Source organism: Lepisma saccharinum, chromosome 17 (genome assembly GCF_977018435.1).
Source record: "Lepisma saccharinum chromosome 17, izLepSacc3.1, whole genome shotgun sequence".
Classification (NCBI taxonomy): domain Eukaryota; kingdom Metazoa; phylum Arthropoda; class Insecta; order Zygentoma; family Lepismatidae; genus Lepisma; species Lepisma saccharinum.
The window spans coordinates 40,255,162-40,282,178 of NC_139245.1; the positions used below are offsets into that span (position 1 = coordinate 40,255,162).

Consider the following 27,017-nt stretch of genomic DNA (forward strand, 5'->3'; position numbering starts at 1 on the left):
GGCAAAAATACCAGTAGGTTGGCAACCTTGCTTTATGCACTGTAAGACAAGCCTCAAGCAAGGTTGCCAGCTCCTTGCTTTATGCACTGTAAGCCGAGCCTCAAGCAAAATTGCCAGCTCCTTGTTTTAGGCTAGGTTAGACCCAAAAAAACCTTGGTGATTTTTTTCGAGTAAAATATTAGCAACACTGCGAGAAAATAAAGCTTATGCCTTACAAGAAAAATCCATTAAGGCAAGCCTCAAGCAAGATTGCCAGCTCCTTGCTTGAGGCTACGTTAGACCCAAAAAACCTTGGTGATTTTTTCGAGTAAGCAGCTGGCAACACTGCCATCAAATGAGGCTCATGCCTTACGAGACAAATCCATTAAGGCAAGCCTCACTGAGCCTCAATAGAGGTCCGTCAACCGGTCCAGTACCTCTACTGATAAGATCAGCTATCAAATAAATAAGCTGCAACTAACAAGCCTACTTGTAAATAAAACATTCATTTAATTTCACTAGTAAAATATACTTAATTTTACATTTATTGCATTATAAACTGTCAACAAACATAAATTTTCACATGAAGCTAGGAAGCTTGATATGCATGATAGATTTCAGTCTTTATTGTAAAGTTTCACATGGAATACGGCATGAATATTTCTTACAACTAATATAATTTATGTATTTCAAAAGACTAATTTGGCGTGTGGTGCCAATACTGAATGCTGTTAACACAAAACTACAAGCAGCTACATTTGACAAAGCAATGAAGTCAACACACCATAAATTGCTTTAATATTGTTAGGAAAACCATACTGTTTGTTTTACAACTGATCCAAGACTAATTCACGCAAAGTGAAATTTACTGTAGAGACAATTTTTATTTGAACCAGGTAATTTTTATTTTACCTTGACTCAAAATATACTTAATTGTTTTGCGTCAGTCAAATTTACAAAATAATTGCAATTCGAAGGAAGACATTTTTGTTCTTTGTTAGGAAAACACATTTAGAAACTAGGCCAAACAATGTCTTTATAACTCTCTCAGTATGAAGGGAAAGTATCAGCCCACGGTCATGTAGATGTGAAAGAATGCTCTCATCAGGCACGTATTACTGTGCTATCTGAAATATGTTCTTCAACTGTACTATCCAATGTCTACAAGAGATATAACGGGCTGCCGACACAACACGTCTATGAACGGAACAGCATAATGAGACTTTCTCTTTGTTTCTTGAATGCAGTTTTCACTCATTACAGATTGCAATAAGAAGAAAAGAAACCTAGCATTCCCTTATGTAATTGTTGCAGAGGAAATAAGCGGCGTAATCTCTGCTCCACATGCTGCGTACATTGGTAAACAAATAACGCTTTCTCTTATATAAATTTACAAATAATATGACAACTTATACAAATCAAATAAGTTAATTACGTAGATTCACCAATCCAGGAAAATCAAGCATGTATGTGCAGTTTCAATGCATAAGAATTAATTTCCTTTGCTGCTGTATTTCGCACTATAGACTGTTCCGAATTCCAATCTGTTGATTGATGATTTAGGTTATTTTACGTCGCTTTTCTTCTGATTTTGGCTAATCGCGACGATGAGGATGAGTGGTGATATGATGAAACTGATGATGAGACCCTCACAAAGAACACCCATGTCCAGGCCGGGATTGGAACCTGGGACCCCTGGCGTCGTAGCGCGCTGTGCTAACGATTCTGCCACGGAAGTCGGCTCCAGTTCCAAGTTGTGTAATACCAAGATTTGTCAGGTATGTTCTGCATATCACCCAGAATTTCGTAGCGAGGTTGATTGCCGAAAAGAGGGGGAAGAAATGACATGGTTGTCTTTTTATCGGCAAATTAACATCAGATTTTCCATTGCATCACATATTCGATCCATCACGAAAGGTGGTCCGACAAGGAATGGTTTTCACAGCTGTCTTTCATCCGTCGCAAAAGGACACAGGTTGAAACCCATCACATACAACACATTTCGTTCCTTAACAACCCCAAAGGACATTTCAGAGTTAAACATAGAATGTGTTAGACAGATGAAGCATTGGAAAAGAGCCAACAGTTTGCCGTTTTTGCGCAAGTAACCTAGCTGGCAATAGAATCCTCAACTCGATCCAACAGGAACACAGGAATGCATACACTAAGAATATCAACACCTCAAGTAAGTGCTTTGTAAAACATCGTAGTTTCTTCGCATTGCATTTAAGAGAATTGTTTCTGCATTTTACTTAGTTCTAAGATTCGGTTCTTCAGTAAACAAGTGCTTTTTAGCGAAAATATGCATTTTTTGTATGAAAATTAGGTATTTTTTAACTGCGACTGATCCCCCCCATAAAATATTCTACCCCTTAACACCCTGCTCATTTTTTTCCGGTGCCGTCACTAGGACGTCAACATTTCTGGTTAGTTATTGTATGTCTGAAGTGGGAAGGAATCGCTTAATTTCAAACGTCCAAACAGTGTAATTGTCAATTTATTGTTATTGTAAAACTAACACAGAGGTATAGATGATTAGTTAATTTTAAACGTAATAGTGGTCGTGGTCGACTATTTTTTCATACGTCTAAAAAGATTGGAAACGATCACCGTACTTTCATGTTAGTTCATGATTACACGGTTCGCTTTAGACTTCAAGCGGAGATACCGTATCATATTTTATTTATATGTTAATTCACAATTATATTTTTAGCTGCCTCGGTTCTTGGTTCAAGTCCTGGCCTGGCTATGGGTGTTACAGTTCATCAATTTCACATATCATCATTCATCCTCATCGATGATGTTAGCCTAAAAGGGGCAAAAAAGGGATGTAAAATAAGATTAGAATTTTTGTCAGACGGCTCAAAGGTGACCGCTTATTCAGACGTAAAACCACATTAGACTGAAAGGGGCAGACGATCAACGTTTACACTTTCGTTAATTGACAATGGATTGTTAATTTTGGACATCTTGGGAGAGAGGAGGGGGCAAATGTCCCTCCACCCTATCTGGCTTGGTTCCATATCTGGTGGGAGCACATTTCTGTGGTTCGGCTCTTTTAAACTTTATATACAGTTCCGATTAGCACATATGTGCTAATGCTACAGAAATTCACAAGAAACTTTCTTCAAATGAACCTGAAACTTTACACAGAATTAGAAAGTGAATATAATGATTACATTTAGAATATATGCATGAAGTAACACAAAATAGTCCGATCATTACTGGGACCAACATGTAAAGTTTTCGTAATACCGGATCAAAAAATTGAAAGGGAAATTTAATCTTCGAAACTGTTCATCAGACATTCGAACCTTCTTTATTTTAAGAATTTGATTACTATGAAGTATGATCTGTTCATAATTGCTATTAATTTAATTCACAAAATTAAGGAGGTGCCTGATATTAACAAGACATTAAAAATGACGCAGAGTAGTGTACGCAATACAGTCTCCCTTCATAATACTAACAACGCTGTTAACACATTCAAACAGAAAGGAAGCTGTCTTTTAAACCTTTTCTTCCATGGTGGTAAATTGCACAATGTAACAAACTATTCTTCCAGTCAAGATAGCTAGACACAGGAAGCATTAATAACGGTTATATAAACATTTCTTAGTTTATATTTGCACATTGCTAAGTTCTTTATCAAAAATGCTTGGTAAATATTTTATGAGATTCTATGGCATGACGATATATTCCTGTACATGTTGCAGAAAGACAATCTACAAGTTTAATATTCACATAGTAGGCACAGATAGGTGGACCTGTTCTCAACTACACTGACACTATGACAAAGTTACACAGAAACAAACAAGCATCTAATTTATACACTGGCAACGACATCTTCCGTTTTCGAAGGAAGATTGCCTTCTTTGACTTCGTTCACTGGAATTTCTTCCTCTGTTTTTGAAGATACTTTATCCTCGCTTGCAGACTTTTCCTCTTTCACTTGTGAAGGCACGGTGCCTTCAATCTCTGGGCTCTCTTCCGAAGCACCAGAGTCTTTAATTAGCGACTCCGAAGGTGCAGGATCAGGATCGGCAGACTTCTCCTTCGATTCTGAGGAACCGATTTCATTTGGTGCAGGGTCGTTCTCTGCCTTCTCTTCATCGGCATGCGTAGGTTCATTCGTGATTTCCGTTTTGGTAACTCCAATGGATTCTTGTGTTTCAGTTGATGCTTCTTCTTCTACATGGTTATCCGTTACTTCTCCTCGAACTGATTCCTCAGGTTTCACCTCTCCGTTTTCCTCTGGAAGCTCTGTTTTGGGATTTGGTTCCTTCGCTTCTTCTTCTGCTGCTGCGACGTCAGGTTTGCTATTTTCTGTGGCGACACTTTCTGCTTCTGGTTGCATTGGTGCATTCGACTCTGATACCTGAAAGGACAGGAAAAAAATATGAATTTAGAGCAGTTGCTCACTTTTAAAAGGCTTCAAAAAATTTTCGACATTAAGTAATACAATAAAAATTAACATTGTAACAAGTTCAACTGAATGCAGCGAATCACCAGAAGTCATGACACCGAAGAAAAACAAAAGCCTCGACTATAGTTCGCTCCAAGGTGTAGTGCAGGTGTTGCACCGTGTAACCAACTAGACGCAGAGAGAGTCAAAAAGTGCAGTGAACTAGATGGGGCTAAAGAGGTAAATCGTAACCATTCGTGGTACCCAGGGTGCGAAGGATCGGGGATTGCATCGGGGAGGAAGATCTTAATCTAATACACACACACACCCATGGACACTATATACCTATATTAAGTATTTAGGAAATATATATAAAATATACATTTATTACGGTTACTAAATATATAATAAATCGTTAAATAATATCATTTAATATATAAAGGAATTCATTTCTCACTTTTATATAGGCTATACAGTAATCCCTCGGTAATCCGGCAGATATCAGATCAGAGGACTGCCGGATTAACGAAAACGCCGGATTAGTGGAGGTTCATTTCAAAAACTCATTGTTTATTGCACAAAATATGTACGTATGTACATATACGAAACAAGATAATATTGCATTTACCTGTAGTTTACATAACCTTAACTAGGCCTGCGTTAGGTTTAAGTTATAAAAAAATAAAAAAAAAACTTACATTTTTGCACTGTAGTACAGTGTATTTGTATTATACCTTTGAGGGAACAGGTCTAAAAAAAAAAGTGTCAAGGTCTCTGTAACCGACCCTTTCACGCTCCCCACTCGCTCAACGCCGGACTACTGGAGGGGCCGGATTGGGGAAATGCCGGATTACAGATATTTAAAAGGTAAGAAATTCATTCTTTGATCAGCTAGATCAAAATATCAATGAATTTCAAAATAGTTGAATTTTTTTAAGTATTATATTTTATTTAATGATTGCTTTCTACGAGTATTAATACGATCACTACGACTTCATACTTATAAAACTCTTGCATATTTCTTTCTATTGGCGCACATCTACTATTAATGGTCTCTCGAAAGGAAATATTTCCTTATCAAAGATGAAGCTAGAGATTTCAGAGCCTGATACGAGAATAGACTTTGGCGGCGCCCGGACCGAAATCGGAATATTCCCGACATTCGACGATTTTTTCTCCATTAATTATGCTAATTAAAATGCCAAGGCTTCTTTGGTATTTTGCAACTCAACATAAGATAGAATGTAAAAGAAAATGAACCTGCAAAAGCCTTAGAAGGAATAACATTCATAAATGCAAAGTTATTATAAGCTCGTTTGCTGAACTTTCTCTGCATAAGCGATCGAGCATTTTTTTTTTTAAAAAAGTGAAAATCTCGTTAAAAGACTATCTTAACGAGAAAGAACATGTAAAACAATGATAAGAGTGCACATTATAAACTGCCATCTATGGCCAATCTATGAGTGATTTTAACACCAACAAATAGTTTGAAAGCACAGTGATAAAATAGGCCTATACAATTTTAGAATTTGAAAAAGATTAATTGTTAGAACACTCAAATTTAGGAAGCAATATTTCTGAGATCATTGTTGGAAGTTTTTGAAGCGCAAATTTCAATATAAGGACATTCGTTCAAATTGAGAACTACCACTAACCCTAGAGGTCCTAGCTCTTAAACACATTATCGATGACGTTATAGTTTTGCTCTCAGTTAAACTATAGCAACAATTCGTGTACTCGTTTGTCGTCCCTTTGTGTGTAATTGTTCCTTTATCCATTTCATCTTCTCACCATCAATTCTCATCGTCGCGATTAGTCAAGCGACGCGGAATTCTAAACTATCATACATCAAACCACATCTGATAATCGCGGTGTCCTAGATTAGAGTGATGCTATTGTTTCTTTCTTTCTATTTCAGTGTGGATTGATTGATTGATTTTATTTCGCTTTTCTGCCACTTTTGGGTAATTGCGAAGATGAATGGTGATAATACGAAATAGATGAAGGCGCAATCACACACATAATACAGAATGGACGACATAACACGAACGATCCCAGCAGAGGATGATACTGGCTAGTGCAGGGTGTCCTAGTACACTAGGAGCAAGTGAGGTTCACATTTGGATGTCCCCAGGAAGGTTTCCTCCTTACAGCCCTATTTCGGTTATTTTACGTCGTTTCTCTGCCTCTTGGGTTAATCGCAACGATAAGGATGAATGAAGAAGTCGTGAAAATAGGCGATGGGTCAAACAGAACGATACATCCATGCCTGACCAAAGCTCGAACTTGGCTTCGTAGCTCTCGACACATCCATGGAGGCCAGCGATTCTATTGTTGAATATACATCGAGCGCAATAACTGGCTTATTGCTATAACGTTTGATAAATAATAGTCACTAATATTTCAGCAACGGATTTAGAATACAACATTTACAATAACAGTGCTATAGGAGAAAGTTGGGCAAAAAATCGACACTTCACGCAAGTCGCCTTGCAACACTGCTTGCCAGAAACTTATGTGCACGTGACGTAGTCAGCACGTACGTACCTTCTGTTCAGTGAATAAGTAGTCAGCCAGATGTCCTTGTTTACGCTTCGCTTATCTTCTTGCTCTACATTGACGTAATACAATACCTCAAGTTGAACGTAAACAATGTGAACATACACTTGGAAAGGTAATCTAAACAAAATGCCAACTTCCTTTCGTGAAGGGACAATGATACAACGGTTCAGTAGATAGCAAGCAACATAACGGGATGTAATATGACCGCAATTATTGATTTTTCAAATTGCGACTAGTTGTGTAATGTAAGGACACGTAAGTTCTTGCTGACGTAAGCGACAATGATTTCTGTTTGCGACGGCCCTCCTCTAAGCTACACCTTGGTGCTGTCTGTTGCAATTCCCTTTTTTTATACATCACTAGATATTATAATGAGTCATTTTTCAGATAAACTGGAATCCACATAAAAATCCACTTTCAGCACATGACTGCAGTAATAGTTGCAGCAATGGATGATATTCACAACTGCAGATTCATGTGTGTAAGGATTGATAAACCTTTTTTAAAGCGAGAAAATTTGCATTTAACCACCTTATACATTTTTCACGGTTTGTGTAGGGCTTCGGAAAAGGTAAAAAGTATACATTTCTCATACGATCACTATAATCATATCATACGGACAATGCTTACCTGGCTTGTTTTCAACGCGGGATGTGACCTGCTTGCCCGAAATATGGAGCAATGAATTGTGGGGGAAGTTGTTCACTGAATATCATCCATCCCAATATCAAGATGATTACTATTACAAAATTCAATGTCGTTCATACGAAAACGTTTTAGGTCTGACACGAGCGCACATAACAAGTGCACCATCACGTAGAGTTTCTTCATATTAGTTGGCTATAGAAGTTCAAGCACGTTCATGTCAATCTTCATACAGTTCTGTAACATGAAATTCGAAACATATTTCCACCGGCGCGTGTAAAGTTTCTCCTTTATGCGTTCCTTAAAGATATGAGTGTTTATTTAAAATCGGTTTCATTCGTTTTAAACAGTGCTCTACGCAAGTAGCTAAGAAAATGGTTTTTTTAATTATTATTTAAGAAAAAAAAACTGTTCAAAAGCAAATGTTAAGAAAATGTATCTCTGTAGATGATTGGATAGCATCTGAACATATTCCGCGAGGGAGTGGTTAGCGCAGCGAAATTCTAAGCAATGGCTCTATGTTCGTATCTTTGGAAAGGCACAGGTTTCATTGGTTGGCTCTTTCAATTAATTGATCAATTTATTTGTCTCTCTCATTGTAGTGATTAGCCAGATAGAAAAGTGGTGTAAAATAACAAAAATACAAACATATGTTAAATATCTAATTATCAAAGGAAGAAGAATTCTTATCTTCATGAGCTGTAATGTATATTCTTTAATTTTTTTTAAAACACTTAAAGTATGCTGTTTTAAACACAAAACGTCGTCTCATCAGCCCGTAAACGATATTTCTGGAAATTCAGTAATCCACCGATAAAATAAAAAATGTGCATTACGAGTATTTTATTTGAATAATTTTCACTTTAGAAGTGTTTTAAATAACTCTGTAAGCAATACAAACACACAAAAGAAAGAAAGAAACCGAGGAGTTGTTTGAAACTAGTTTTGTCGAAATTACAGGCACTGAGCATCACTGTGCTGCAAATGCATTGTTTCAGACCTGATAATGTTGACGGGATTTTTAAATTTTATTTTTTGAGTAGACTAACTTTGAGTTACTATACCTAATATTTTAAAATAAAAACCACATCTTGACGTGCTGTCCAAAAGGTCATATTCGATAAGCAGCGTCAAATAAATGCTTCAACTTGAGGAACTCATTCCAAACATTAATAAGAGTGCATGTCCGGTCGGTCTTAATGGATTATTCAGCGAACAACTTCCCCCACAATTCATTGCGCGAAATCACGCCCGATGCCATGATTTCGGCAAGCGTTTCAGAGCGCGTTGTAAACACAGTTGATAAGCATTGCGCTTACAGTTTTCGAGGTAGTGATTCAAGCTACAAATATAACGATGATATACTAAATGTAGTCTTTCGCATTTTGCTTAGTCTCGTAACAATGACCAAAGTATCTAAAAAGATGTTATTTGCCACAAAACAACACTGTATAAAGGTATGTAACATCCGAAAGACATGCAGGACTAGGGAGCCTGTTTCTCATGGAAGTAATCGGGTTATCCCATAACGTAACGCGGCTAATGCTGTCCCCTTATAATCGAGGATCCAAAACTCGATTCCCGGTGTAGGCACATTTTTAACCATACTAGTCCATCGGAGTATAAATTAAATTAAAAACACACTTTGTGTCGTGAAAACGAAAATGTATTAGAGATCGTAGTCTACAGCAAACACACGCGTTGCAAAGCACCAGGATGTAAAGAGTAGCATAAAATTCAAATAACGCTAGCCATAAACACAGTAGTTGCTTTTCAAATACGATTTATATTTCACCCTGGATTGAAAAAAATCACGCTATCTTAGCCAACGGACGAAACTGTACGCAGACGCAGGTATGACGTTCTCTCGCAATTAATACATAAACAATGGCATGCACAACACACACACACAACGCATTAATTCACCAAATGGAAACTTCATTTGAAAATCTCCAATTATACTATTATAAGTGGTAAACACCGGGTCATTTTCATGCACGCAGCATTTGCTTTGCATCCACGCTTGCTGTTGTTTGCCAGAATGCCGGACCGCGTGCGTTTGGGCCAGATTTCCCATCATGCTCGGCGCCGCTGACGTCACATTGAATATCATCCATTGGTTTATGCAATCTATAGAGTACGAAAATGTTAATACATTAATACATTCTGACAAAAAAAAAGAAGCAGTAGCAACCATGAATCTCTGTTGCTTACTTGCATAAAGATTTAAAAGAATACAGATTTTCGAATGTTCATTGAAATGAAGGACTAAAACAAGCAAAAGTTTACTAAGAAAAGTTGTACTGTACGCCGTATGTACAAACAAACAAAATACTCCTTTAACATCAAATATAGCTACATCAAGGTCTATGCTTACACATTGAACGTGATTCATAAATGGTTTGCTTGTAATTTAGCCCAAAATAAACCGAGACGAAGGCTTGCCAAACTACTATCCGTAAAACATTTGTTTTTGTTTCAGTTTTTTTTTTTTTTAAGTTAAGTAGGACCACGAGTTTCACATGCCTAATGGATGCTTAAATATACGAACCACTTCCTTCAATCGAGTTAGTCGTGCATGCACAAGAGAAGAATTCTTATGCCTGAAGTATTTTTACGCATGAAGTGCTTTGAAATATGGTGGGGAGAATTTCCCTGAACTAATTGCTTAGGAGTATTCGATACATTGAAGGTCGTTTTTCGTTTTTGTTGTTGTAGAAGCATCAAAACTCTAACGTACTTCGTTTTAAGTTCGTTTATAAACTTGCTGATGATGTACTGTACTACTGCCTATATTGAGAACATTTCCAAGTTTACTGTGATGCAAGCTAACGGTAACTGAATCTACTGCTCTAAGTGAAATCCGAAACAGAAACACGGCTGACCTCTGTGGCGAAGTGGTTATCACAGCGCGCTACGACGCCAGGGGTCCCAGGTTCGAAGCCCAGCGTGGGCATGGATATTCTTTCCGAGTGTCTCTTTATTAATTTCGTCATATTACGTATCATTCATCCTCAATGTAATTTTAACGATTCAGCTTTCAAAAATATATTTATGATACACGCGTCTGCAATTTATATTATCTAACTTTATGAATGATAAAATATAACAATTTAAATTATAAAAACAGTTACGTCTCGTTTTTTGTAAATTAACAGGCAATCAGTTAAATTTTAATGGTAGAAAATTGCAAATTTTATGGTAGCTTGTAATAGTATGCCTAAATAGCAATAATTAGTAGAACAAGCTCTTTAAGGCACGCGTTGCTCAACTATAATTAATTGCTTCACAAACAATTTACCACCTAATTCAATTCGAGGTATAACGTGCAAGCGTTAAACGCAAAAAAGTGTTAACAATCACGATAAATAAAACTATCCACGAATGTGAGTCTGCAAGTCTATGGAACTTTTAATTCTGTTTTCTTGCTACCAAGGATGGTCATTTTGGAGTTACAACTCGCATATTATTATTATTTAGTTGATGAGTCGTATTTAAACACGAAGTATGTTCTAGGAATAGGCTTAACTTCAAGTGAGTATTCTGCTAGATTATATTTCGAAATCAATCACCACTACTAAGTAGATTATTCCCAAGAAGAAAAAAAACTAACTCGTGACTCATGTCTTTGTAGCACCAAAGTCAACGTTAGGATCGCATTCTGCATGTGAACTCTATTCATCAATACAATAAAAGAGCTGTTATTCACATCTAATGAAGAATGATTAACCAAATTGTAACGTGTAGCAGTGTTCACGTTACAAGGATTATATAAACTTAATATTTTCATTTGTTTGGTATTTATAATTTTTGGGTGTTAATGGTTAATTACCAAGAAAAGTGAAACACACCTCGTATATAGACTATACATCCTGATGTTAAATGTAAGTTCAAAGAGTTTGTTTCTTTCTGCCAGCAAGCTGAACTGGAATTTCTTTATCGGTGACAACAATGCGAGAAAGCAATCGCTATTGTGTAGAAGCCAGGCAGACTCAACTTTAAGTAAACGTTGAAACCGGGGAAAAGACGAAAGATTAGGCTGTCTTCCCCACGCTATATCTGTCGTGTCCCTTGGCGGACAATAAGTTAACTAATATCATATTAATCCCTGATTCTTTTACTGCAAGACGGTGTAATCAGAATTTAGTTATGTTAAGGTAAACGAAAGTTATGCCCGCGCAAGACAAAACCTGTATTTAAAGAAATTTTGCTTAACACTTTAACGTTGTAAACTTTCTTTCTTTTCTTTGTTGTCTTTTCGCTTGGCCGTTGCAGGGAGAGAGGGGAGTTGGAAGAAGCAATACTCCCTAGTCAAGTTAAATGCTGAGTGTAACAATTAAAATTATCTTGCATATTTAATATTCACAAAAGGCTAAATATAGTAATTTCTGTATGTAGATAATTATGTTCCTCATTGATATTTTATTAATATGTATTTTATTGTAATGTAAAATTGATGTTAAGATAAAAGTTTGTAAATCCTTCACGGCACCGAGAAATCCTATATAAGCAGCGAAGCTCGGTGGCCCGTGGCCTTTTGTATTCGAACTCCAGATAAATACGAAACTCGTATTACCGTCTTTTCTTTTCACATCCGTATTTCTGCGCTTACTTCCACGTCGCTACTAGGAATTAGTTCATTCTGGATTATCGTTAGGACAATTACTTAGCTCTTCTGGTCAGAAGGCTTATGTTCTCTCGGTTCTATGCTTCTGGTCAGGAGATATAATTGAGAGGATTGTGATTGTCGTAGGATACACCAGAATTCGGGATCGGTCGATAGACTGTTAGTAGTCAACGTTTGTGTCCCTGGTCAGGGAACACCTTTTCTTATTCTGTGGTCACGGATTAATTTTCAGTTCTCTGGTCAGAGGCTGAAAAGAGAAAAGGAAGTTGGGTGCTTAACTGAATATCGACAGAACCTAATGGGAAAAAGGATTGTCGATTGCTTATAGAATCTTGGTCAAGATCTATAAGTACATTGAGAACCTTTGACCTAGAATTACGAGGGACCTTACATCGAGGATTGAAGAAGCCGGAATAACCCGAACCTTGAGCCGAGGAGACTCAAGCCCCGAAGCGATACTGAGTGTGAAGCCGAGGCTCTATAGACCCATCGAACCAAGTACGATCCAGGGCGGACCGTTACAAGTGGCGCTGCAACGTTTGGGGCTCGAAGTATATATCCGGTGGTTTTTCTGAAATTACGAAACATCGAGATGGCAACAAGAAAGTCTAAACGCAATTCATTGCCGACGATTGTAGAGGAAGACGGAAATTTGCACTTTGATTGTTGCTCCGATCAAGATGAAGATAAGGGGGCATTTCGGTGCATTTCCTGCAGCCAGTGGAAGCATTTCGTTTGTGAATTTGAGGCTGAATCCGTGGAAGGGCAAAATTTAGATGTCGTCCGGTGTAAAGGTTGCCAGGGCGATGACGATGAGAATAAGGAACCTGATATTGAACTTCCTCCGTGGTTGACAGTTTGGTCCGAAATGGAAGAAAAGAAAAGAAGGAAAGAAAAAGCCGCAGAAGAAAGAAAGCGACGTGAAGAGAAAGCAGAAGAGAAAGCAGAAGAAGAAAGAAAGCGACGTGAAGAGAAAGTCGAAGAAGAAAGGAAACGTCAAATAGAAAAGGCTGCAGAGGTGAAAGCTCGGAAGGCGGAAGAGAAAGCTAAAAAAATCGCTGAAGAGAACAGGTGGCAACAGTTCTGGAGTATATTAAGAGAAGAGAAAGCAGAAGAAGAAAGAAAGCGACAAGAAGAGAAAGCAGAAGAAGAAAGAAAGCGACAAGAAGAGAAAGCAGTAGAAGAAAGAAAGCGACAAGAAGAGAAAGCAGTAGAAGAAAGAAAGCGACAAGAAGAGAAAGCAGTAGAAGAAAGAAAGCGACAAGAAGAGAAAGCAGAAGAAGAAAGAAAGCGACAAGAAGAGAAAGCAGAAGAAGAAAGAAAGCGACAAGAGGAGAAAGTCGAAGAAGAAAGAAAGCGACAAGAAGAGAAAGCAGAAGAAGAAAGGAAGCGACATGCTGATAAATCGGAAAATGAAGAACGGTGGAAACAGCTGCACGAAACTCTAAGCAAGGAACTGTCCCAAAATAATGAGAAGTGGGAGGTACTCCACACAACGCTTACAGTTGAGCGAGAGCGTGAAATGGAAGGAATTACTCGTTCCATGGAAACTCTGGGAGTGAGTGTAACCGAGATTAAGGAACAGATGACTGCTTATCTAGGGAAAAATGAGGAAGTAAGTTCTAAGGTTGCTGAATGCTTCGAGAGGTTAGAGAATTTTGGTGAAGAACTACGTCAAGGAGAAAGTAAGGTTTCCTCTTTTTGCGAAGAGATAAATACTAGTATTTCCAGCTTCCGTGAAGAAGTAACCCACAATATAACCAGCGTTCGTGAAGAAGTGGATAACATTGCAAAGAATAACACTTGTGTGGCCACCGAGTTACGTCAGCTGAAATTAAACGTGGAACAAAATATAAGCTCCCTGAGAGGCAGGCTTCAAGGACTTCACATAGATCCATCTCAGCAGGAAACCGCTGTTAAGTCACCTTATGGCTTTGATAACCATCAGTCAGCTGGAGAGACGTCAGATTACGTTGAGTGTGAGGGTGCACGCGGATCTCCGAGTAAGAGAAAGATCTCGAGGAAGAATAATGTTAGGCCCACAGTGGAAGATCTAATTGTTCGAGGTATGGAAGAAAGAATTCATCACAGTAAAGTTGTGACCTCTATTGGAAACTCTGATGCTGGTAGGTTTGGGAAAGCCTCGAAGACAGAAAAAAATCGGAAGAGACCTTCTTGTGATTCCTCTTCCGAGGACGAAAGACCACTGACAAGGATTCGTCGGAAGAGGCGGAAACCCGGAAAGAACTCAACTCCATCTTCAGATTCGGAATTAGATAAAAAAATCGGAGGACGATATGTCAAATTACCTCGAATATCTGACTTAAATCAACTCCCTAAGTTCAGTGGTAATATTGAAGCTCAAAGTGCACAGAAGTACTTGAAGGAACTAAATGTTAACTTTGAGCTTATGCAAGTTCCAGAGAAATATCGTCTCCAGTTACTATCCAGATTGTTTACCGGACAAGCCGAGCATTGGTTCCAGGCCCATTATGAAGAGTTTAGGGACTACAATGGATTTTGTAAAAAGTTTACTGCTACATTTGCTTCAGAGGAAGCAAAACAAAGACAATTGGACGCCTTGAGAAATAGAAAGTACACTAAAGGCTCCAATCAAACCATGGAAGAGTATGCGTGGGGAATCTATGCTGGGTTTAAGAATCTTTCGCCAGTACTCATAGAAAGTGAGGTCTTGAATTTGATAATTAAACAGATGTCTTATAAAGTCAGACAACTTTGCCTCGTTAACCCACCAAAGACAATGGAAGAGTTAGCGGCATTCCTGAAGAGATATGAAGTGAATGAGGAGGCCGAAAGCTGGAGAGCAGATTGGTTCAAGAGAAATGAAGCTGGGAACAGTAATAATGGAAGGTTTAGAAATCAGCAACCAATACAGAGAAATACAGCAGTGAGACAAGTCATCCGAGAAAACCACGGACCTGCGGGAAGAAATATTAACAACAACGTCCGTAACCATGAGGAACCAAGGACAGGTAATAATGGTTACCGTCAAACTAGGGAGTTTAGAGGAAGAACGTGGTATAGAAGTCGTCCTAATAGACAAGAACCCAGATCTGATCCCGAGACGAGAGCACCAGAAGGAGGTTACGTCGAGAGAAGAAGAAACTCTGCATCTCCTCCTCGAAGAAGAGTCTACAATTCTCCTAACCGGCAATTCGTGACTTCAGGATCTCAGACATATGAATCCGAGTTACCGAGGACCTTCGAGCAACAACAAGCTGTTGATCAGACTCGTCAGTTCTATTGGAGCGCTCCAGTGGTTCCCACTAACCAAGGTTTAAATGGGAATCTTGCTTAAGTTCCGTTCCGCTTGGGCAAGGAAGTAGTAAGGAACGATTAGTATCCAATGGCGAAACTTTTAACAGGGCTTACGAAATCCATTACAGCTACTCCTTAACCAAAGTAGAAGAGAAAGCTGTGGAAGAAGGGATTAAGAGATCTGTTGAATTAACTACTTTCCATAGTACGCCCAAAGTTAAAGCTCAAGTTGCAGACATTCCTGTCGTTTGCTTACTCGACACTGGGAGCGAGGCTTCGTTGTTAAATTTCGACATTTGGATGGAACTACTTGAGAAGTACAGGGGAATGAAACTACAGAAGGATCCAGAAATTCGAATAGTTGGAGTAACCGGTTCGAATCGGATAAGGATTTGTGGGAGAAGGAATATTAGCATTAAATTTAAAGACCAAGAATTAAACACTGAAGTATTTGTGATAAAGAAGTTAGGTGTTGATGTTTTACTGGGCATGCCGTTTCTTAAGCCCTATGGAGCCAATATCTGTTTGTTGGAGAACGAGTTGACACTGCAAAGTAGCTGCACCCCGCTCACTGTTAATATAGATTACGACGGAGGCAAGGAAGCCAGAGTAAACGTCGCTGTGTTGGATAAGTGGAGTGCCAGTGAAGATAAAATTAGGGAAAAGGTTGAAGAAAATCAGTTCTTGTCCAAGAGTGAACAGGATAGTTTGTTCCATTTGCTTATGAAATATCACCATGTATTTTCAGAAAGACCTGGCTGTGCTAGAGACGTTCAGTGTGAGATATGGTTGAAGGATTTAGAGCCAGTGTTTAGGAAGCCTTATCCGATCCCTGTTGCCAAGCGTGAAGCTTTAGAAAAGGAACTAAATCTATGGAAGGAATGGGGAGTCATTCAACCTTCGAATTCTGCCTATTTGAATCCTTTAATTGTAGTGGATAAACCTCAAGGACAAATACGCCCGTGCATTGATTTTCGCCAGCTCAACAACAAAATGATAGTTCCAAGAAGTTCCGTCGAACCCATCCATGAGTCTTTGCAACGTTTCCGAGGATCCAGGTACTTTTCCAGCTTGGATCTCGCGTCTGGCTACCTTCAGGTAAAAATACACCCTAGCCACAGAAAATACACCGCTTTTTCTTATCGAGGTCGCTTATATGAATTTACTCGGATGCCTTTTGGACTTTCGAATGCGGTCAGCACTTTTGTCTCAGTCATGCACAAATATTTTGGTCCAGAGAGTGAGGAGTATCTGACCGTGTATCTGGATGATTTACTTGTTCACTCCAAGACGCTTCTAGAGCATTTACAGCATTTACAATTGGTCATAGAACGACTGAGAGAATGTGGAATGACCATTAAATTAAGGAAATGTGAATTTGTCAAAAAGGAGATTCGCTTTTTAGGGCATATAGTATCAGGAGAGGAAGTAAAACCTGACCCCGCTGGAAATGAAGCCATTTTGAGATTTCCTCGACCGACTTGTAGGAAGGACCTCCGGAAGTTCTTAGGTCTTGCTAATTGGAGAAGAAAATTTTACCCTGGATTAGCACAGGATGTAGAACCCTTAAGTCACCTCCTAAGGAAGGATGTTAAGTGGAGCTGGGGTGAAGAGGAAGAACAGGCGTTCCAGAAAATTAAGATTACGTTAGTTACCACTGGTGCATTGTCTCAGCCAGACTTTAATTTAAGCTTTTGTCTACAGTGCGACGCCTCTGCTAAAGGGTTAGGCTGCATATTGTTCCAAGAACCAGAAGGTGGCGAGAAAATTGTAAATGTTATCCAATATGCAAGTCGAAAGTTGAGAAACAATGAGAGACACTATTCCATCCATGAACTGGAGTGTCTGAGCATCATTTTTGGTGTGGAGAAATTTTCGGTTTATTTAAAAGGCCAATCATTTAAAATATACTCAGACCACAAGGGACTCGTCTGGTTAAAAAACCCTCAGGATCTTAATAGCAGGTTAACTAGATGGGCTTTGAAACTACAGGCTTACCAATTCCAGATTATTTACGTCAGAGGAAAGGATAATGAGATAGCTGACACTCTTTCCCGGTATCCTGTGTCCGATTCACCAGAAGGAGATATTCCGAAGACACTTTTTAAGGTGAACTATATTTGGCAAGAACGGGAAGAAACTGAGGAACTGGAGAAGTGGATTGAAGCTCAGAGGGAGGACTTGTTTTGTCAAAGCATCTTGAAGATCTTGGAAGCTCCAGAAGAGACTGATAACATTACTCAAGGTAGAACTAGGAAGAATTATTGTCTACATGGAGGTTTATTGTTCAGAAGAGTTCAGGGTGAATCCATTATTTGGAAGCTTTGTGTGCCGGCAATATTTGTTTCCCAGCTACTTAGAGAAAATCACGATAACCTAGGACACTTTGGCATTACAAAAACCAAAGCTAAAATAAAATATAGATATTTTTGGCCCAAACTATCCGGAGATGTTATTCGGTATGTGAAGGACTGTGAGATGTGTGCCAAGACAAAAATGGATAAGATAGGAATCCTGAGAGAGAAGCTTCACATTTCACCCAAGGATCCTCATGAGATGCTGTCTATTGATATTATAGGCCAGCTACCAACTTCCCATGGGTTCTCCTACATTTTTACCGCCGTTGACATTGGCACGAAATTCGTTTCGGCCTATCCTCTGAGGAGAGCTACATCTCAGGAGATCGTGAACTTATTGGAGAAGACGTATTTTGCTCACTATCCTCGAGTAAAAGTCATCCTCTCAGACCGAGGTACCCAGTTCACTTCGACAACCTGGAGCGAGTATATGAGAAGGAAGGGCATTACTCATGTCTGCACTACAGCCTATCATCCCAGCAGTAATGTGGTAGAGAGAATTAACCAAGAAGTCGTCCGTCTTTTGCGGCTGTTTTGCTACAGAGAGCATACTCGTTGGGCCACCTTCATCAATGATGTGGTTTGGTTATTGAACAATTCCGTCTCATCTGTTACGGGATATGCTCCTTCTGAACTTTTCTTCAATAGAGCCATCCCGGAGGAACCTCATGAAAGGTTTTATTGGCCTGTACCACAGGATGAGAAGACGACTTGGGCCTTCAAATTATATCAAGCTCAAGGGAGAGAAAAAGCCCAACAGAAGAAGAGAAGAGTGAAGAATCAAGGACAAGCATTGATCTTGAAGGAAGGAGATCTGGTCCTAGTGAAGAACCGTAAGCTGAGCTCCAGTCGTCTCCAAACCATCTCCAAACTCTTCGAGGTGTACGTCGGTCCATACATCGCTACCCAGATGAGGGACAACTCCGCACTTCTCCTGCAGCCGTCTACAAAGGAGCCTGTAGATCGGGTTAACTACCAGAACCTAAAGAAGTTCACCTGCTCCCAGGAACGACGGAGAGAAATACTCGGAGAAAGCCAGATTTCTTGTGACTAGTGTGGAACGTCAAGAGTTGTCAGTGAATTGTTTATGAACATTAAGTGAAGTTTTGAAAATTTTCACAATTTTTCTGTGAAAGAGAAAATTGTTCAAATTTTCTCGTAAGAGGCGGGGCAATTGTAACGTGTAGCAGTGTTCACGTTACAAGGATTATATAAACTTAATATTTTCATTTGTTTGGTATTTATAATTTTTGGGTGTTAATGGTTAATTACCAAGAAAAGTGAAACACACCTCGTATATAGACTATACATCCTGATGTTAAATGTAAGTTCAAAGAGTTTGTTTCTTTCTGCCAGCAAGCTGAACTGGAATTTCTTTATCGGTGACAACAATGCGAGAAAGCAATCGCTATTGTGTAGAAGCCAGGCAGACTCAACTTTAAGTAAACGTTGAAACCGGGGAAAAGACGAAAGATTAGGCTGTCTTCCCCACGCTATATCTGTCGTGTCCCTTGGCGGACAATAAGTTAACTAATATCATATTAATCCCTGATTCTTTTACTGCAAGACGGTGTAATCAGAATTTAGTTATGTTAAGGTAAACGAAAGTTATGCCCGCGCAAGACAAAACCTGTATTTAAAGAAATTTTGCTTAACACTTTAACGTTGTAAACTTTCTTTCTTTTCTTTGTTGTCTTTTCGCGTGGCCGTTGCAGGGAGAGAGGGGAGTTGGAAGAAGCAATACTCCCTAGTCAAGTTAAATGCTGAGTGTAACAATTAAAATTATCTTGCATATTTAATATTCACAAAAGGCTAAATATAGTAATTTCTGTATGTAGATAATTATGTTCCTCATTGATATTTTATTAATATGTATTTTATTGTAATGTAAAATTGATGTTAAGATAAAAGTTTGTAAATCCTTCACGGCACCGAGAAATCCTATATAAGCAGCGAAGCTCGGTGGCCCGTGGCCTTTTGTATTCGAACTCCAGATAAATACGAAACTCGTATTACCGTCTTTTCTTTTCACATCCGTATTTCTGCGCTTACTTCCACGTCGCTACTAGGAATTAGTTCATTCTGGATTATCGTTAGGACAATTACTTAGCTCTTCTGGTCAGAAGGCTTATGTTCTCTCGGTTCTATGCTTCTGGTCAGGAGATATAATTGAGAGGATTGTGATTGTCGTAGGATACACCAGAATTCGGGATCGGTCGATAGACTGTTAGTAGTCAACGTTTGTGTCCCTGGTCAGGGAACACCTTTTCTTATTCTGTGGTCACGGATTAATTTTCAGTTCTCTGGTCAGAGGCTGAAAAGAGAAAAGGAAGTTGGGTGCTTAACTGAATATCGACAGAACCTAATGGGAAAAAGGATTGTCGATTGCTTATAGAATCTTGGTCAAGATCTATAAGTACATTGAGAACCTTTGACCTAGAATTACGAGGGACCTTACATCGAGGATTGAAGAAGCCGGAATAACCCGAACCTTGAGCCGAGGAGACTCAAGCCCCGAAGCGATACTGAGTGTGAAGCCGAGGCTCTATAGACCCATCGAACCAAGTACGATCCAGGGCGGACCGTTACAAAATGCGTGCACGTGGTCTCGACCAATCTTATGATTTGAGTGTGATTGGAACGAGTCATCTTCCATTGTGTGAAGAGAACGATTGCAAGCAGAGAAGGAGAGAATGCTCTGATTTGCAGTCATTAGCGTTGCTGGACTACTTGGCATAAATGACGAAAATGCAACTGTTATCAAAATGCTTTTGTCAAGATCTGTGAGTTAAAAAAAAAAAAATCCGTTGTGGACGCAAGTCAAGGACTTGTAATACGCTTGGTTCAATGATACGTGGTCAAGTGTCCCACCGGCCCCTAAAACCAGGTTTTCAAGGGCTTGAAAAATGTCCGATTTTTTCCTCATCTGCAGAAAAAAGATTCTGTTTCCGCGTTTCTAAATGTACTATATGTTCCATTTTACGCGAACGAAGCATTATTCTAAAGAGAGACAAAATCCAGCAATGTGATAATTCATCGATATAGTTAGTATCTCTAAGTTTCTATTCTATCTACTGTTGCGTAAATTATACTCTTTCTGCAGTTAATATCAAGTAGGCCTACGGTGTATTATGTAGTCAAAACCAAAGTAGAAAGGGATTTTTATGTTTCTGGAACTAAGTAATACAGAAGGTCGTTTCACGTCCATGGTAACAAAGTTAGAACCCACCTCACCTTAAGAAAAACCGTGACGTCACGAGCGGTGGTGCTCCACGTCATACCCCTCTCTTGCAGCAATGGTCCTGCAGCGGAATTTCCATTGGAGGAGACTGTGTTGAAGAACACATTGGTCCAAACGATCATTTTCCTCCTGACAAGCTTTCCAAAGACCCTGAATTGTGCGGGCCCGTCTGCTTCCCATGGCTCGTTTCAACAACGGAAACCCACAAAAATCCATGGAAGAGGCATCGGGGGATTTCACAGGGCTGTATGTAAAGGGGATTGTATGAATGCCAGTTTCACGTGCCATCCGATCTATGTATGCCTGCTGGACTTTGCCGTATGATTGGAAGCCTTGTCCTGGTGGATGACAACACGAGATGTGTCGCTGCCATAGAGAGAAGGAATATCATGTCTGTAAAGTGGCTCCAAAATATTCCTCTGGTAATAGGCTGCATTTATTTTAGCCTTTTTTCCACTCTGCGCAGTGGAAGTTTGCCGTTATGACAGTAACCACCAACAACCATAAACCCGCGTGGAAAACTTTCAGCACATTCACGTACCCACTAAGATCGACCTCTTGCATCACGTGGACGATAGTAGATGGCCCTTTTTTTACCACATCCCAACAGATACACCCATGCTTCATCCAGGGACACCACATACGAGTACTTCCAGCGGTCCCCTGCCAGATGGCGATCGTAGAGCTTCCGATTGTTGGTCTTCCTCTCCTGGACATGTGAGGCACGCAACTTATGAACTTGAGCCTTGTGCTTCCGCACAAGTTGTAAATCTTGGTCTATGATTCGATTCACAGTTGCAGGGAAACATTGCACTGCCTGTGCAATCACTCTTTGCGTTGCAGGGTTTTCACATCGCACCAAGGATCTCACTTTCCGCACAACATCGGAGGAACGCTTGGGCTTCCGATATGTTCGAGGCCCACTTTGACTGGTTCCAGCAACAGGTACGGTTCAAGCTTTATGGCGCTTCAACACTGCATTGATGCCCTTCTTTGACACATGGAATGCTTTCATGTGGCACTGTTTAATTATCTGGCTATAACTATAACCAACGTCGGAAAGGGCACAGATGTACCCCTCCCAAAAGACTGGAATTTTTGGTGCCATATAAACACTCACTCACACACCAACCATCGTCTTTGAAAGTCAACACACAGTACTTTCGTCCTACTGGCTCTGGCTGCTCTGTGCTGTGCCTACGTGCTGCTCCCTGGTGATCGAAATCGTTACCATCAACGTGAAACAACCTTCTGTATACTGTTGGTGCCTCTGCTTCACGCATAATATATAATTTAATTTTATGTTTTGATATACTAATTGTTTTATTAATGCTGTTTGACCTAGCGAGAATGGATGAAACCCATTAACTGTGGCAGAGCTATAGGCCTATATAGACTCTAAAATTGGGCCTTTTTTTGCAGATTTCAAAATTAACGGTTCTTGTATTGCGGCATGACATTTTTAGAGAGCACTTTTTCGTGCTATTATTAGTGTATGTGGGCTACTGGCTATAAAAAAATCCATTGTTGATGCTCTGCCAGTTCCTGAAAAATAGTTTTTGCAATATAGAATTAGAGCCGCGCTGGTCTGGTAGGGTATCTGACTGCCATGCGGGTGACACGGGTTCAATTCGTGGGGTGGGTGTTCCGAGGTCGGAATTTTACCGGCCTAGTTCCTTCATAAAGAGACTCTGGGGCTCACCCAGCCTCAAATCAATGTGTACTTGGGGGCAACCATGGAGGGTAACTGATCACATCACCTCCAAAATGGCAGAGATCGAGAATATGCAGTGGGGGTGTGGGGCTAAATGTGCCTTCAAGGCATGGTGCTGCATGCAGGGGGAACCTTACCTTTGACCTTACCTAATATGGAATGTTTATTTGCGGCAGTCTATATATAGATTTTTACCTTAGCTTCATTTTGCGGCAAGACTTTTTATACTCTTGTTAGTTTTTACATATTTACGATAACACGATTTGCGATTGCATCTAATGATCTATATATAGATGATTTTTTTTGTTTGGTCGTACTTCCCTTCAAGGTCGTCACAGGGAAGGAGTTAAAACAGTTTTAGATACTCTTATGCTCACAATCAACATCAGATACAGACATTACTTAGTTATTTACAGCTGCAAACTATAATAGTTTAAGGTAAAGATTCATAGCTATTTCACCATTCGTCATTCATATGAATCAATCATGTCTTGTAGTTGAGTGTCAAAATTATATATCCAGTAAGCTACAGAGCTGAAGAAATTTTCTCTGAAATATCCACAATATAAATACTCTTGTAAGATTTAATTAAAGGTTTACAAATATAATGTGATTGTGCATAAAACTATAATTTATTTCCTACTAATCTGCCTATAAACCTGTTCTGAAATCTAACTTATCACGATTTGAATTGGTCTGGTATACTGCATGTCTATATGATGCAAAGCATTCTTCAGCGATAGCTAATCACGTTAGCAAGCAGCCGAGTTGTCTTGACAGGCGCTGGGCAACAAGAAGCATGCAGAGCGATGAGCTAGTAGCCAAGGCTAAAAAGAAACAGAAAAAATCTACTTGGCGCAGCTGCATCAGTTAAAACTGAGATCATAATTTTTACCAATGACCCATTTGGCAAGCAGAAGTGTGGGCTGATCTACCATATGGTTATATCCTGTGCCTTACTGAATTCAGTGCTGGCCATTTCCTGCTTAAAATCTGCATCCGCGATTCGGTGCTGAGAACGGACGTGGTCAGCTCCCTTGCACATTTATTCAAGGCTCGTTGCAGTACGTGCACGCCATGTACAGACGCATTTTGCTACGTCACTTCTATGTGCGTCGCATGCCGCGAAAATAGCCTCGTATCATCTCCATAGTCTTATTGCATATCATCGCTACAAGGCACTGTACTTGACAAGCCAGATAGGGTTTTATAAATCTTGTAAGGAGTATTCGAATTGAATGAATTGTTGTTTTAAGTCCACTTTATGCACAGATAGGCTAATCCGGACTGCAACTACCAGTTTAAAGTTGGATCCGAACCACTGTTCAATGTGCCTCCACCGGGTATCGAACCCGGGACCCCTTGATTACAAGGCAACGACATTACCACTACGCCATCGGGAGGAAACTTCGAATTGATTCGCAACTTAAAATGAACTCTCAATGTTCAAGAAGTCGTGAGAAAATGATCTTGTCTCGTTTCTCAGATTTATGCACACATAACTTAATCGGCTCTGGAATTATTGTTTAAAGTGGGATCCGAACCACACTGAAACTAGAACCTGATTTTTCTTCATTACAAACGTTTGGTAAAGTTTGTTTTTATGTACAGTCACCGGCAATAAAAATGGGACAGCCAGATCCTGAAATACTACCTTCCCTGCAATGCGTTATGTGTGTTGCCTAACTCTGAGGCCATAACAGAACTTTCTATTGAAGTTGGATAATTCCCGTAGAGTTAGGCAACACATATAACCCTATTTTTATTGCCGATGACTGTACGTTTATACTCACGTAGGCTAATCTACGGTTTAAAGTGCAATCCGAACCACTGTGTAATGTTACAAGGCGACAGTTTAACCCCTATGCTATCGATGGGGTACGATGGAGAGTAGAAAAACACTTCTTAATAATGGCTCATGCCACAAGTGGAGGATGATATTCCGAATTTCATCTTTCAACAGGATGGTGCTCCTCCTCACTTCCAAAACCTTGTTTGTGAGTACCTCAATGCCACCAGACCAGGTCGTCGGATTGGCCGTACCGGGAATCAAGATTTGGCAATGCTGACCTGGCCTCCACGATCCCCAGATTTTGTTCCATGCGACTTCTTTTTATGGGGGGTTGTGAAAGACACTGTGTACGTTACTCCATTACCACAGGACCTGGATAATTTAAAGCAGCTCATCTATCATGCAGTGGAGCTGATAACTGAGGATTTGTTGGAACGCGTCTGGCAAAAAATGGATTATCGTTTTGACATCTGCCAAACAACCCAGGGTGCTCATATCCAACATTTGTAATTGCCCAGGTAAATTTACAACCTTTCTCTCTTCTTTCCCACCAGAATTGCTTTTGTATCTCTTTTCACTTAAAAATAAATTAACTTTACTTTTGTACCATTCTTTTTGAATAACCCTGCTATTAACGTACTCGTATCTGAATCTATAGTTTACTTGCACAGTAAATCCACCCTAAGCCTATATATATTACTATGTCAAAATTTTGCACAGATACGTTAGCCTAAACGCAGGTCCATTAAAATAGGCGAGTGGCAGAAGTTCGCGCTGTTTTCGCGGCGGTGCGGAACCCCGTGTGTTCGGAGGTTTAAGAGATGAAAGAGTCGTTGTAGAGTTGATCTTTGTAATCCATGCGATACAAACTGACCGTATTTGCTCGAAAGGTCAGGGATGACACAAAAGTGCCCCTGAGAGAGGTCGGTCTGGCGCTCGAACTAGACAACGAAGCCCGGTCAACATTATCACACAGTGCGCGGGAACCCGTTACTTTTGTTCCGCTCTCGCTTTACATATGTGGCACCAGCGCAATTCTGCCCAGCCGCCTATTATCATGGTCGTGCGTTTAGTCAAATTCGAGTACCCATCAGGAATTGAACTGACCTCTGATAACAATGTACCTTGGGCTGTACTTGTTACGTCACTAACTTGTAACGGTTTCTTGACCGAAATGGTAAACCGTATTTTTCTTCTGTCTGACCATTCGTCATCTTGGAAGTTTCTTCAATGTCATGATTCTTGTATCATAATTCGTCGTGGTTAGTCAATGGTAAAAAAAATCGTGACAAGATATAAATTAGATAAAAAGAAACATAAAATACAGGCCTTTCGTCACGTGGTGTAACGTGTGTAAGGGGAATTAAGGAACAAAGCTCGCATTTTCTTTAAAATCTTAATATTCGAAGAAAAGGGGTGCACTGCAGAAGTGCCCTACAGCTCGATATATTGCGATTTCTTGAAGTCAATGGAAACTGAGGTTGCGATTTGTAACCGTATTACAACTTCTATCACCAAACTTAAAATTATTCAATTTTCGAACGCACTCCCCTAGCCCAAAGGATACATTAAATTTCGAACCTAATAAAAATATTTTGACAGTTTTTGGTCATTGCCATAATATCGAGAAGGGAAGTTTTTCCTATAAAAAGAAAGGAATGCATGTAATATTTTTTGTGTGGTGTGATATATTTCAGTGGTACATATCAAAATCCAAGCTATTATCAATTAGTTCTGTGTTATTACGTGAAAACTTATATTTCTCCGCCATTCTTATAATATGGCGAACTTAGCGAAAGGGTGATTGCCGGGTACTTTTGATATGTTGTTATTAACGTTATAAAGAAGGTACGTACCAAATTTCATCTTGTTATGAATAAGTTCCTTTATTTCGAGAAAATTCGTCTAACGTGACTGCAGTATGTTTAAGTTCCGTGACCAAGAGATGCCTGCTATTCTGAATTCCCAGTCCACGTGACATTTGTTCTTTGAGAGGACAGCGAGACTAAAATCGATAGGATGTCGTTACTGCCTGACCTTCAAACAACTTGCTCGGAGCTGGTTTCTTCAGCGTTGAAAGTTTATCCCTCAAACACAGAGTTTGCACTCTGTCAATACATATTCTATGGGTGGTGGTCAAAAAGTAAGACAGGGATATATTTAAATATGCTTGTTTTACTAGCCACCGTGAGTTCTGAGTTGAGAATCGTGTTTCTTTAATTATTTATAACTAGAGCCCGGAAGTTCAGGCATTTATTTTCGTTAAAATAGGCAGGCAACAAGGCATTTATAATGTGGAAAATAGGCACTAAAAATGAAAAAAAGGCAAAATATACCGAAAAAATGGCACATTTGGAAGTCGCTTACTTTTATATATAATTTCTGGCAACATGTTAAAATCTACATTGGGAAGAGC

General features: G+C 39.5%; 1 protein-coding gene across 1 annotated transcript in view; it reads right to left on the bottom strand.

Moving 5' to 3' along the window:
- Nucleotides 1–509: 509 nt before the first annotated feature.
- LOC146001687 (uncharacterized) overlaps nt 510–27,017 on the bottom strand; it is a 73,433-nt gene continuing 46,925 nt past the window's right edge. Inside the window, exon 4 of the mRNA XM_083139337.1 lies at nt 510–4,357. Coding sequence (XP_082995463.1) covers nt 3,806–4,357 — 552 coding nt within the window. The 3' untranslated portion in view covers nt 510–3,805. The remainder of the gene's footprint in view (nt 4,358–27,017) is intronic.